We start from the raw sequence: 14084 nt of genomic DNA, 5'->3' as shown, positions 1-14084 counted from the left end.
AAGTTAAACGTAGAAGAAGAAGGGAAAAAAAAAAAAGAAAAAAAAAAATAAAAATAAAAACAAAAATAAAACTAACCCATACAAATGTTCTATGCTAACTCTTTTTTAAGTTTTAAGTAAATTTATAGTCACTGAAGAATACCCCTTTAACATATTTGCTCCAAAATTGATTCACAAAATTTTACAGCTAATAATGGATCGTCAAAGTAATTGTCTTTCTGAAGGTATAGAAGAAACAAAAGATTTATTTTTTGATGCCAAGATAAAGTCAAAAACAATCTTGAGTTTGGACCATTTAACCAAAAATGAAACAACAAAAGTTGATGAAATAAGTCAAATCGATTTCAGGGCACAAATCCCAAAATATATGTTTAAAAATTTCAAATTTTACATTAGGAAAAAAAAATACAAAGGAATGACAAATTTTGAAGTTTACAAGAGCTTTTCCCCTAAAGTTTCAATACTCAACACTCAAGAATTAAATGAAGAGTTACCGGACTTTTTAAAGGACAGGGCTGATGTAGAGCAATACTCTACGGAAGATTCTGAATTTGATCAAATTATGGACTATTTAGATGAGCTTACCAAAGACGAATTACTTGATTTAGCTGAAGTGTATGTTATTGTTAACGATTTTTCCATTTTTTTTGCAGATATATCATTCAATTTACCAGCAAAAATCACTAGTTGTATTAAGTTGGACACTTTTAGCGATAAAGATCATGAGGGTGATAAATTACTTGTAACGTTAGATAATGGAGAATTATATTTGTATAGCGTCAATTCTGAGGGCAAAGTTGATTCAAAATTAATTGTCAATTTGAGCTTTGGACATAATCAAACTGCTAGGACTACTTGGAAAATTCGATTACATCCAAATAATAAGATGTTGGCTATTTATCAAGAAAATGGCAAATACATAAGGGTATTTAATGTAGATTTACAAAGCAGGGATGGTCAAACAATTTCTTTATTGAAAAATATAGTCATGAATAATCACCAAATTTTAAATGTTAATTTTTTTGGAAAGGTGCATGTTATGGATGCTTCTAAGAATTTTTATTTTTTATTTATTTGCACAAAGTTTGATGCGGGTGCCAATATTTCAAGTTTTAAATCGATTGTTATGGAATGGAATTTATATGATTCACCGGTATATCACCTTTCTGAGATTTCTGAGTATTTGACTCCGATGGGGCAAAATATTACTTTTAATGAAAATCAAATTATTTCGATTAATAAGCAAGGTAATTTATCCCTATATTGTTTAGAAGAGCTAATATCAGCATCTACAAGTAATATAATCAAATTGAATATGCCATTTGATCTGAATTTGAAATTTATCAGGAGTGGCAACAAGTCTTTATTTCAAAAGTTGCGGGAAATTTATTTGGATGAACTTATTGATTTGAGAGACATGTTTATTGCTGCTACTGTAAAGGGGATTATTTTATTAGTTTTTTTTAATGATGAAAAGAATTTAACCAAATATGCTATTTTAACCAAAATCAAAGGCGCATGTGATATTCTGATATATGACGAAGATGATGATGATAATGCTAATATGGGTGCGTCAAAACACAACTTTTTAATTAACACAGATTATGGGTTAATCAGTAAATTCCCTATTGATTTAAATAATTTGCAATTTCTAACAGAGAGGGGATTCCCAGGAGTTAAAGGTTTTCAAAATGTCGATAGAAAGTATTTAAAGAGTTTGTCGCCGATTTACAGTGGGTTCCCACTGTCTAAGCAAATTTTCACGGTGCCCACTAAATACGGTCCTGAATTGTATTCAATAAACGAAAGAAATGGGTTGACAAGAATATATTATAAAAGGGAGATAGTGAACTGTAAAAATATGTGGTCGATTAATGGTGATAATGATGCTAAAGAGTATTTATTTAAAAATTTCAATAATTTTTTTTGGTTTGAATTAAAGAACGATGCTGTGATTGAAATTATTCAAAAAACATTGTTTCTTACTTCCAAAACGTTGAATTTAATTATTTTCACAGACTCTTTTGTTGGCAGTAAAGTTTATATATATGACTCTGGAAATTTTTATGAATATGAGGGCTTTTTCGGTTCAAATAATAAAATTGGAGCACTTAAAAAATGCAGTTTAATATATGACGATTCGTGTTTGTTACTTTTAAATTCTATCGGAGAATTATACTTGTATTCATTCAGTAGTTTAGATGATGAAAGTGCTGCCTTTAAAATAGACATTCCAATTATGAGCGATACTACTGTTTTAAATGACGAGAAGTTGAAAGATAGTAATTTATGCAAAGAAATATGCGATTATGAAGTTTTTGAAAATGATAAATATTTGTATATTAGTTGTATAACGCTGGATGGTAGTCTATATTTAAGTACCAAAAATTGGAAAACCGAATTAGTTACCAATGATTCAGCTTCCCATCAATTGTCTCTGGTTTGTGATATTGCTGCAAAAAAAATAGATGGGATTTTTAAAATAAAGTTTTACAAGAATGATAATGAAGTTACAAAATCAAATAACCAAGAGGGGAAACTATGGTTATTTGCAACCTGTTATGAGAAAGTGATTGTATTTGATATTTTTGGTGGATTGAAATCCACAAGCAAATGTAATCCTAATGGTAGTATTATTTTCCCTTTCCAAGATGTATCATTTGTTTTCAACAATGATATTGAAGGCAAATCTGAACAGTATTATGTTAATTTTATGTTTGAAGATATAAACAATAAGTATGATTACATTTATGCTTTGGCTGTTGATACAAGGAATGGACGAACCATTATTAAAAAGATTAAATGTGGGGATATATTTTCAGGATATGAAGATTTAGGTAGGAAAGCACGTGAGGAGGACAAATTTGCTAATTTCGAAAATGGTTCATCTTTCCCTTTTAACTATGAAATTTTGGAAAATTGTACTCAATTCACGAAATATTTCGGTAGGATGGATTTTAATTTGAAAATTTTTTATAACTATGAGAAATTGTATTTGTATGATAAGGATAGCTTTGAATTTTATGAAATAAATATCAAACCTTTAGAATTAAACACTAATGGTATGAAAAGGTATATTTTAAAATGTGAGATTGATGAAAAAGGGGAAAATTTGATGATTTTATTTAACAATGGGTTTGGTGCTTTCAATTTAGATTTATACAATGATTTTAATGAGGGTTGTAAATGTTCTTTTAAGAAATATAAAACAATTAAATATGAAAGAATATTATTGAAGCATTTGATTATGAATAATGGCATGGCTGACCAAGATGCATCAAAGTCTAATCGCAGTACACCTATGATTTTTTCAGAAACTTTTAATAGGTTGGTTTATTTTCAAAAAAGTAAAGGAGTTGGGCGTGAAGATGACATAAATTTATATTTATTAAATTTAAGAACCAATAAGATATCTGTTAGCGGTAGTAGCAATAGTACTAGTACGAGTAATGAGATTTTAAAGTTTAAAAATTTTCCTAAAATATTTATGAAGTTCCCCTTAAAGAAAGACAACGAAGAGGCCATTGATTATATGTTTGGCAATACAGCAATAACAACTAAAGAATACAACTATACCATAAAAAAGATGAGCAAAGAATTTTTTTTAAGCTATGATGATGTGGAAAACAAAATTTACATTTTCAGCTTAAAGTATGGGGGGAGAAAAAGGAAAGATGGTAGATTAAAAAAAATATGTGAAATAAATGAAATACCATTTAAACTACAAGACATCAGCATACCACCGAATTCTTTCCCCACTTGTAATTTTTTGGAATTTTGGATTTGTAGCAATGAAAATACCGTTCAATATTATCGGATACCATTGGATAGGAAAAGTTTTTTTACAATCAATGCCAAAAAGCCTAGAAACACATATTTTATAGAACAGCATATCAAGGGCTTAAACGACGGTCTCAGATATATAGAGGCATTACCTTGTGATGATGACATTGGTTTAACTAGTAAGTCGAGATGTTTTTTCCGTAGTGGGAATTATGATATTGGGATATTAGAAGTAGATAAAAGAGAGGATGTAGTTAGTAAAAAAATGGGGGGAAATATTAGAATAGAAATTCAAACCGCCATTAATTTTAATGTTGAAAATGGGGATATTTCTAAGGAAAGGCAGCATTCTTATCATTTATGGAAAAGTTTGAGAATTATACAAAGAGTTCCGTCTGATATATCAGATAGTATAATCAGAAAAGAACAAAAGCTGAAATATGAATATAATTTATATTTTTACATTGATAATGTTACAAACTCGTTAATGTGCAGCAGGTACAACTTAATCAATGACGAATTTGAGCATTTGGACACGGACTGTAGTATTCTAGATGATGAAAAAGGAAATTGTGGAGATGATATGAAATCAGCTATTATTGAATATAAAATTGAAAATTACGATAGATTGATTATAGTTTTTGGATTGAGAAAAGATGGGACAATCTTTATAACAAGTTTTTAGAATGGTGATATTTATTTCGTATGAAATGATTAATGAAGGTAAAGGTTTATTGGTAATGTACAGGTGTGTAAGTTTTTTTTTTTTTTTTTTTTTTATTTTTTATTTTTTATTTTCGTTGCTTTGTTTTTAATTTAATTTAATTTTATTTTATTTTATTTTCCCCTTTAAAAGGTGCACAAAAGAAAAGATATCGGAAAAACAAAACGATAAATAGGAGAAGAAAGGGAAAGGTTTCAAGTTGCCACCTATTTTTTTTTATGATTATTGATATGGTATAGTTATAAATATTATTATTGTTATACAAGATAAATATTGTAAATTGGACTATTTGGCAAAAATAATAATATCACAAGCAACTGTGATAAGTAATCACGAACAAGCATTGTGACTTGTGGGGAAACCAGTAAGAAGAAAAAGGTGTTAAAAATAAAAATAAAACTTGATAATGTTCAAACTCTCGCTAATCTTCTTAGATCGCCACTTTTCCTTGTGTGGTGTTTTCCTATTAAGGAAATAAATCTTTTCTTTTTTTTTTTGTCGTGGGAAGAAAAACGAAAACGAAAACGAAAACGAAAAAAAATAATCTAAAACAACGTATTAATTTATTTTCCTATTTCTTCTTTCTCTCTTTAGAAACTATTTTTCTTGTTTGTTGACTAATGTTATATATATATTTATCTTAGTTATATGAGCAACTCACCAATTTCTATTCTTTCACTCTTTTTTTCTTTGTTGTTGTTATTTTATTAATACTTTTTGGGTTTTTCTTCTCTTCCTTTTTCCTACTCATTTATACTTTTTTTTTTTTTACTTTAGATCCAGTTAGATCTTTTCTTACTAACGATATACAAAAGTTTCATCTTAGATCTAAACAAAATAAAGTAAAAGAGTAGATTTATATATAGGGTATTTATTACAAATCTTTATCAACCTTTTCCTTTTCTTTTTATTTTCCTTTTTTTTTTTTTCATTTGGTCAGAAAAAACATACATATTACAAGAGTTCAATTTTTATTGTTAGTTAGTTTGGTTTTTTTGTTTTATTTTACACATTACTAAAAAGATTTTAAAAAAAAAAAAGCATATAATATTATCGTATAGCATTTTAAATATTCAAATATTCACGTATCTGAGTAAGAATAAAAATCATAAAAATAACAATAATAATAATAATAATAATAAACATACCAAAAAAAAATGTCATATAACGCTAATAGCATTAGAAAGAAGTTGGTTATTGTAGGTGACGGTGCATGTGGTAAAACATGTTTATTAATCGTTTTTTCCAAGGGGAAATTTCCAGAAGTTTATGTCCCAACGGTTTTTGAAAATTATGTAGCTGATGTGGAAATTGATGGCAGAAGAGTAGAATTAGCCTTGTGGGATACTGCTGGCCAAGAAGATTATGATAGATTAAGACCATTGTCATACCCTGATAGTGATGTAGTTTTAATTTGTTTTTCGATAGATTTACCGGATTCCTTAGAAAATGTCATGGAAAAATGGATCTCTGAAGTTTTACATTTCTGCAGAGGTGTTCCTATCATTTTGGTTGGTTGCAAAGTCGATTTAAGAGACGATGCTCAAACTTTAGAGAGCTTGAGAGCCAATGGATTACAGCCAGTAACTACAGCTGAAGCTCAAGAAGTTGCTGATAAAATTGGTGCTCAAGGATATGTAGAGTGTTCTGCTAAGACTGGGTTTGGTGTTAAAGAGGTGTTTGAAACTGCTACTAGAGCTGCTTTGGCCGGTAAAACTAATACAGGCAATGGCAAGAGCAAGAAAAACGGTCTATCTCTAGGTAACGGTGATAAGAAGAAGAAGAAGAAGAAGTGCACTATTTTATGATAGATGATATATTTAAAGGAGAACTCAAAAATAAAAATAGTGAAAAAGAAATAAACAAATTTAATTATCTATTGTTACTATTAGTTGTAGTTACTGTTATTAGTTAATAATAAGAGTTAAGTATACATATATAATTGTACTGTTTTTACCTTTAATTTTCTCCATTTTTTGTTTTTTGTTTTTTGTTTTTTGTTTTGTTTTGTTTTGTTTTGTTTTGTTTTATATTATTTATATATCTATAATCATCATGTTTATTATTATTATTTGTCAAATATATGTCCAGAAATGATCATATATTTATTCCGCCAGTCCGCCAAATCCGTTAAATAAAGTTTATACTGTAAATATATCACTTTATACGGATGTGAGTATGAAGTAATTTTTTTTTTTTTTTTTTCTTTGGGAAATTAGAAATGAGTGGCTTAGCCTCCCTTTTTTTTTCCCTTTACAATCAAATCATTACAATCAATTATTATACTAATGTTAATACAGTTTAATATACCCCACTCATAAAATAATAAAAAGTATATTTGGTAGGAAATACAAGACAGAAGTAATACAGCTGGTCAATCCTACCTTTGAGAGTACTCGCCAAAAGCATTTCCTTTTCCTTTTTTTTTTTTTATCTTTTTTGTGTTTTGGTGGGGCCGTACATCAGCCTTATTGCTGTCTGACATTTTTGTACTTATATCCATATTTTAGCATTTCTGCACGCATTTCTAACCAAGCAATTGTATCAAAAACGTTTGTTCCTTTTTTATTTTATTATTTTGCTAAATTTAGCTTTTATTTTTATTTTTTTTAAATTTAAAAATATTTTAGAAATCATGTTAATTTATATAATTTCAAAAGATTCTTACATCTAATATCTCTTGTACCACTTTTATTTAGTGATTTTTTGTTTTTTTCATTTTCGTACTTGTTTTCGCAATAAACAAAAATGTGTTATGATAAGTATTAAAAGAAGAAAAAGTAATTAAATTACAAAAAAAAAAAAAAGAAAAAAAAAAAAAAAAAAAAAAAAGAGTAGTGAAGAATAGAAAAAAATAATCAGGCATGTCTCAAATATCTAATAATAATGGCGCTGCCACGAATAGTCAAGCTGGCATTAGAAGAAAATTAGTGATAGTAGGTGACGGTGCATGTGGTAAAACATGTTTGTTGATTGTATTCGCAAAGGGTAAATTCCCCCAAGTTTACGTTCCAACAGTTTTTGATAATTATGTAGCCGATGTGGAAATCGATGGCAGAAGAGTAGAATTAGCCTTGTGGGATACTGCTGGCCAAGAAGATTATGATAGATTAAGACCATTATCATACCCCGATTCTAATGTTGTATTAATTTGTTTTTCAATAGATTTACCGGATTCCTTAGAAAATGTCATGGAAAAATGGATCTCTGAAGTTTTACATTTCTGCCAAGGTGTTCCTATTATTTTGGTTGGTTGTAAAGTCGATTTAAGAACTGACGCTCAAGTCATTGAAAATCTAAGAGCTAACGGCCAGGAGCCTGTTTCTCAACAGCAAGGTCAGGATGTCGCTGATCAAATCGGCGCCGCTGAATATATTGAATGTTCCGCCAAAACTGGTTTTGGTGTAAAAGAAGTTTTTGAAGCTGCTACTAGGGCTTCGTTAAGAGCCAAGAATAGCAAAAGGGCAGGTAATAATGGTGGGAAAAAGAAAATTAAGAATAAGAAAAAGAGAAAGTGTATTATTTTGTAATTTGGATCTTCTTTATATTTTTTTTTATTTTAAAAAAAACAAAAAAAGAATTAAAACTATTACTAACATATTTAGGACCGATGAATTAATAGCGCAAAAAAAAAAAATATATATATATATACAAGCTGGTAATGTCGTTGTTAATCGACTAACAAAATAAAAAAAAAAAATAAAAAAAAAAAAAAAGTGTATTGCTATTTTGCTACCACGTAGAATATGATTGTAGTGATAAAGCATATGGATATTCATTATTTTACCAGACACCCTTCTTAACGCCTGGTAACTCACCTTGCCTAGCTAATTCTCTAAATTGAGTTCTACACAATCTAAAGTCATTTAAAACACTTCTTGAATGACCAGTTAAAACACATCTGTTTTTAATCTGTGTAAATCTGGTGTAATTAGGCATAACGCTTAACTGTAATTGAGCTTCTAATCTAACCCTTGGTGGTAGAGTAGTATTTCTAGTAATGTATTTTAAAGCCTGTTGTGTAATTTCAGTATCTTTAAATTGTTGTCTTTTAAAATTATCTCTCAATACTCTGGCATTAACATATAGTGGTGGTAATTTAACCTTAACTGGAAACCTAAAATTACCCATTTTGTTACTATTGTTCTTGTTGTAATTTTCTTTTCAGCTATTTATACTCTTTTTGATTTAAATACAAAAAAAAAGCAACAGCTTTAAAACTTTCTAATAAAACTGGTGAATAACAGCTGAAAATGAATTAGGAGGGGGAAAGTTTGGCGAAAAGAAAAAAAAAAAAAAAGGTAAAGGTGAAGGTAAAAGTTGATGATATGGAAAAAGGTGTTAAAAAAATATTTTTTTTATTTTTTTTTTTTTATTTTTGTTACTAAAAAATGATTACCCGGAATAGTAGATTTAAATCAACCGAAATTAACAATATAGAATAATTTTATACTACTAAAAAAAAAAAAAAAAAGAATTATTGTTTTCTAAAGATTAAATATTACAATCACTACATCTTTATTACAGTACATACGATTTATTTCCCATCACCACTTTCTTCTTCAAGCTTTCTTTTCTTGTCATTGTTCTCATTTTTTTCTTGCAGAAATTTAGCAAACCTGCTCGTTTCATGAATACCACACTCGGTTTTCACTTTACCCTTCCATCTACCACTTCTTTCATCTTCATTTTCACCCACTGGTTGAGTAGAATGATAATCACCTACAGATTTGTAGCCTAAATCCAACAATTCATTATATGGTACTTCATTTTCATCTATATAACTCTTCACTTTTTTGAAATCCCAATTGGCTAGGGGGTTGATTTTAATTATTTGATTCAGTTCATCGATTTCAACAAATTTCAAATTTGCTCTGGCGCCACCTTGTGATTTCCTTCTCCCAGTTAAAACGGCAGTCACTTTTAGTTCTTTGTAGGCTCTAGCAGCAGGTTCTACTTTAACCAAAAAATCATATTTATCTTCATCTTTTTCCCACAAGAATGATCCATATTTTGACTCAAATTCAGCCTCAGTGGAGCAATCTTTAGGTTTGAAAACATATATTTTATCATCATCATCCTTATTGTAATAGCTTTGATCAATTTTTTTTAATAAATCTAAAGTTTGTGGGAAATGATGTAATGTATCAATAAATATTAAAGGAACAGAACTAGAGATTTTTAACTTGCTCAGCATATCAATGGTAGCCAAACCAGTTAAACCAAATGCAGTTGTTTGATATAAGTGTGGGAACGTTATAATTGCCCATTTTAAAATATCTTGCGGGGTAAAGGCTGACAGTTGGCTATTCCAGTAATCCAATTGTTTCTGTGTAATAATTGTATTATTATTCAATTCATAGGTTTTATTAGCTTTGTTATCAGCACTAATGGTAGCAGTTTTAATAAGTGTCATTTCGTATTACTAATTTTTTTTTTTATTTTATTTTATTTTTTTTTTTTTATTAGTTAAATGGTGATAAATTGAGGATCAAAGTAAGCTTGAAAACTGAAAGAATAGAATTGAAAAGAAAAGAAAAAAAAAAAAGAAGAAAAAAAAAATTAAGTAAAATAGGAAGAAAAAAAGAAAGAGATGCATTATATATTAAATATTAAGAAATTTCTTCAATAATATTAGACCACAGCTTTAACTATTTCTTTTTTTTTAGCTTATTATTTCAAACAAGTAAAGATGTGTATATAGATTAGTTGTCATTAGTAATAACTAATAGCAATTGATACTTAGATCAAAACTCACCACCACAATTTATTGAAAAAAAAAAAAAAAAAAAAAAAAATAATAATAAATTGCACGTGATTCTAAATATCATGAAAAAAAAAAATATCTATATAACAAAAAAGATAAAACAAAAATAACATTCACGTATTTTTCTTCGGGTTCTCTCAACTGTTTTTGTCCTTAGCTTCAAAACATAAAGTTGTATACCACTTAAACCAACAACATGGATCCCCTACAGAACAGTTTAGATACAACACAGGACTTATTAAGTGAAATCATAGAGGGTTTCATAGAACTTGGTGTTTCCGTATATGATTTTCCAGGTACTGATGAAGCAAAGCAAGGAATGGTAACCAATTTAAAAAGGAATTTTGAGCGTATTGTAAAATTGGATCAACTTGCTAATACTGACAAAAACTTAAATAATGTTAATGTTCCATTAGATGTTTTACAATACATAGAAGACGGTCGAAATCCAGATGTTTATACTAGAGAATTTGTAGAAGCTATCAAAAGATCCAACCAATACCAAAGGGGTAAAATGCTAGCAATGCGTCAATTAAGAGACTCTTTAGCTACTAAGATTATAGAAGAATTTCCGGACTTAGAGAAACAGGTGGATCTTATAACAAAGAAAACAACCAATCCTACAAATGAGAATAATTTAAAATTATAATATTTACTAATAATAATAATGATGACAATACTCGGTTTTTTGTTATCGTCGATTATGTCCGAGAAAGTAAAAGTGCTTTTACTTTTATAGAAGACCGAAAATGCTTTTCTTTTCTTTTTTTTTTTTTTCTTTTTTAATTCATTTTTTTGGAAATTTACTGAATGCCGAATTCATGGATTATTATTTTCTAAGTGTTTCATAGAACCATTATGAATATAAAATTATCTAGTAGTAATAATAATAATAATAATAATAATAATAATCCCTACTGTCAAATACAATCATAAATAACAACCATCCTGCTCTTGTTGTTATCTTACAAATCAAATACATAAAAAAGAAAAATTTGGTCAGAAAAATGGGTCGGAAAAAAAATAAAACAACAAATTACTCTGAGGTATTACCTATTCTAGAACTAAAATATTCAGATCCATTGTTTGATGTTAAATTACATCCTTCAAAACCAATTATCATATCAAGTTTAGCTACTGGTTATGTTACTTGTCATAAATATGATCCGAAACAATTAACTTCATTTATGCAAAGTGTTAAAAGAAAAGGGGAAAAGTACACGGAATCTGCTGGTGAGACCGCTACTGGCGCTACAAGTGTTAATACTAACAATGTGCTATGCAAAGTATTCACCGTGGATCCTAGGGGAAATGATAGTTCCAACGCTACTTCTTTTTTAACTTTAATGTGGAAAACAAGAAGGCATAAAGGAAGCGTTAGATCTATGTGTGTTGATGAAAATGGAGACTATGTTTATACAATTGGTTCAGATAATATTTTAAAAAAGGCCAACACAATGGATGGCAAAGTTGTTAAAAAAATTAATTTGTTGACTCTATTATCGGACGACCATAGCAAAGATGAATCAACAGTGCTCAAAATTACAAAGTTGGTCAAATCAGCAAAACAACCATTATTAATTCTGGGTGATGAATCAGGAAATGTTTATGTTTTAAGCAGTAAAGATTTATCCTTACAGAATACTATACACAACATTCACAATGGAGATGCAATTAATGATTTAATACCGTTTGCCAAAAGATCAGTGTATAAGTATATTTCGTTAGGTCAAACAACGTTAGCTTATTGGGACTCAAGAAAATCAAAAGATAAAGATGGTGAATCTAAAATCACTGTCAGTGATGATCAAGAGGATGAAATTTTGTGTGGTACCTTTGTTAATCCTGAGAATGGCGAAGTGTTGGTCTGTGGTATGGGAGAAGGCATTTTAACCATATGGAAACCGAATAAGAACCAGCTTCAAGATCAACTTTCCAGAATCAAAATCTGTAAAAATCAAAGTATTGATAGTGTTGTTCCTACTTTGCAAGATGATAATTGTGTTTGGTGCGGTTGTTCTGATGGGAATGTTTATAAAGTTAACATTAAGACAAGTAAAATTGAAGAAATTAGGAAGCACAGTGATTTTGATGAGGTTTGCTTTTTAGATTTAGATTACGATTATAGGTTATTGAGCGGCGGTATGGATAGTATAAAGCTATGGGATAATGATAATGCTGTTGTTAATGAGGATATTAGTGATACTGATACTGATAATAATGGTGAGTTGAACCATAGCAGTAATGCTAGCAATTTTGACGATGTAAGTGATCCTGATTCTGATTCTGATTCTGATTCTAATTCTGATTCTGATTCTGATTCTAATTTTAATGAAAATAAAAGTGATGCTGGACAAAATAAAAATGCACGTCTCTTGTCTAAAGAGGAACTATTGGCGGAGTTGAGTAAAAGTGATTCCGAAGAGGAAAATAAAGAACATATTTCAAACAAAAGAAGGCATATGGACAATAAACACCAAAACAGTTTGACTAAAAAGCCAAAGAAAAAAGATATGCAAAGCAGATCCAAACCTGATCATGGTATTACAAAATTTGATGGTTTGTGATTTTTATTTTTTTTTTTTTATCTCTTTTGGGGAAGGTTGTCTTGGGGCATACGTCTATGGTATAAAATGCAAACACGCTGTAAGACCATTTTGCTAGTATCATAATATAATAAATATTAACAATATGATAAACTAATTAAATATATGTTAAGACCAAGTAAGAAGAATAAGATATACAATCATATCCATATATGTGATCGAATATACCTTAAAGACAAACTACAACGTAAATCCTTGTCATAATGAATGAGTAACCTAAATACAGAGTTCCCGGCGGAACGAAACAACATTCGGACTTCGGGTAACAAACTCACATAACGAACTGTTTCAATAATTTGATTTATGCAATACTTAAAATCACTTTCTACGAACTTTGTAATTTCTCTTTTTTTTCTTTTTTCCTTTTTTTTTTTTTTTTTTTTTTTTTTTTTTTGGCTGCATTTTTTTTTTTTTTTTTAATTTTTTTTAATTTTTTTTAGAAAAGATTTTATAGCTTTTCCCTTTACAGCAAGAGGCCTTTTTCATTTCTATATATATAATTATCAAAAGTTTTCTTTTAAAAAAACAAGAAAAATAATCAACTAATAAAAATAATACTCGTCTAATAGAAATAATAATGAAGCCAGTCGTTTCTTCTGGTAAAGCTTGGTTTTGTACTGTATTGAGTGCATTTGCTGTTATAATTTTATCCGTGATAGGACATTTGTTTAATATAAGCCACGAAGAATTCGTTGGTTCTATAAATGATCCAGAAGATGGTCCAGCTGTAGCACATACTGTTTTTATAGCTGCACTAGTTTATTTCATATTTTTCGTTTTTTGTGGGTCTCAAATTTACTTAGGGAGAAGGCAGTCATCTATTGCATTAAGTGATTAAATTATTTGAGGCATGATGGTGATATATACCAATGAACAACTAAGAAAAGAAAAGAGAATGAAAGAATAAACTGATATTGCATATCGAATAACATTTAGATATCGATCAAGGTGTTTTAATAAGAATAAGCACCGTGGTATATTAAAATTTTAGAAAACCAATATCAATAAAATTATTTTGTTATGTATAATATTTGTTATTACTATATAAATTTAATTTTATTTTTGTGTTCACGATATTAACAAGATAGTACTATATAGAATGTTTGGTGCTTATTGTTTTTGATTGATCGATTGATATTGATTTCATTTGATTGTTTCTTTTATAACAAACTTGTATGAATGTAAATACCGACAAATTTGTATT

The 14084-nt window shown here is 28.7% G+C and overlaps 8 protein-coding genes across 8 annotated transcripts; 6 read left to right on the top strand and 2 right to left on the bottom strand.

Annotated features, from left to right (window-relative positions):
• Positions 1-193: 193 nt before the first annotated feature.
• On the top strand, positions 194-4468 carry SCDLUD_000041 (uncharacterized protein; the record flags this gene model as incomplete). The annotated part of the gene is made up of 1 exon (XM_046076725.1): positions 194-4468. The coding sequence occupies one exon, from the start codon at positions 194-196 to the stop codon at positions 4466-4468; it is 4275 nt and encodes a 1424-aa protein (XP_045936392.1).
• Positions 4469-5664: 1196 nt separating this feature from the next.
• SCDLUD_000040 (Rho family protein) lies at positions 5665-6315 on the top strand (the record flags this gene model as incomplete). Its single annotated transcript, XM_046078837.1, has 1 exon — positions 5665-6315. One exon carries the CDS (start codon positions 5665-5667, stop codon positions 6313-6315), a length of 651 nt encoding a protein of 216 aa, XP_045936391.1.
• Positions 6316-7371: 1056 nt separating this feature from the next.
• Positions 7372-8037, top strand: SCDLUD_000039 (Rho family small GTPase; the record flags this gene model as incomplete). The annotated part of the gene is made up of 1 exon (XM_046078838.1): positions 7372-8037. The coding sequence occupies one exon, from the start codon at positions 7372-7374 to the stop codon at positions 8035-8037; it is 666 nt and encodes a 221-aa protein (XP_045936390.1).
• A 253-nt stretch (positions 8038-8290) lies between these two features.
• On the bottom strand, positions 8291-8638 carry MRP2 (mitochondrial 37S ribosomal protein uS14m; the record flags this gene model as incomplete). The annotated part of the gene is made up of 1 exon (XM_046078839.1): positions 8291-8638. The coding sequence occupies one exon, from the start codon at positions 8636-8638 to the stop codon at positions 8291-8293; it is 348 nt and encodes a 115-aa protein (XP_045936389.1).
• Positions 8639-9044: 406 nt separating this feature from the next.
• MET16 (phosphoadenylyl-sulfate reductase (thioredoxin)) lies at positions 9045-9923 on the bottom strand (the record flags this gene model as incomplete). Its single annotated transcript, XM_046078840.1, has 1 exon — positions 9045-9923. One exon carries the CDS (start codon positions 9921-9923, stop codon positions 9045-9047), a length of 879 nt encoding a protein of 292 aa, XP_045936388.1.
• Positions 9924-10470: 547 nt separating this feature from the next.
• On the top strand, positions 10471-10923 carry NUT2 (mediator complex subunit NUT2; the record flags this gene model as incomplete). The annotated part of the gene is made up of 1 exon (XM_046078841.1): positions 10471-10923. One exon carries the CDS (start codon positions 10471-10473, stop codon positions 10921-10923), a length of 453 nt encoding a protein of 150 aa, XP_045936387.1.
• A 358-nt stretch (positions 10924-11281) lies between these two features.
• Positions 11282-12841, top strand: JIP5 (Jip5p; the record flags this gene model as incomplete). The annotated part of the gene is made up of 1 exon (XM_046078842.1): positions 11282-12841. The coding sequence occupies one exon, from the start codon at positions 11282-11284 to the stop codon at positions 12839-12841; it is 1560 nt and encodes a 519-aa protein (XP_045936386.1).
• Positions 12842-13457: 616 nt separating this feature from the next.
• Positions 13458-13718, top strand: SCDLUD_000034 (uncharacterized protein; the record flags this gene model as incomplete). The annotated part of the gene is made up of 1 exon (XM_046078843.1): positions 13458-13718. The coding sequence occupies one exon, from the start codon at positions 13458-13460 to the stop codon at positions 13716-13718; it is 261 nt and encodes an 86-aa protein (XP_045936385.1).
• Positions 13719-14084: the final 366 nt, after the last annotated feature.

The sequence above is a fragment of the Saccharomycodes ludwigii genome, chromosome I (assembly GCF_020623625.1).
Source record: "Saccharomycodes ludwigii strain NBRC 1722 chromosome I, whole genome shotgun sequence".
Lineage (NCBI taxonomy): Eukaryota > Fungi > Ascomycota > Saccharomycetes > Saccharomycodales > Saccharomycodaceae > Saccharomycodes > Saccharomycodes ludwigii.
Note: the sequence above shows the minus strand (reverse complement) of the source record. Positions and strands in the feature narration are given on the sequence as shown.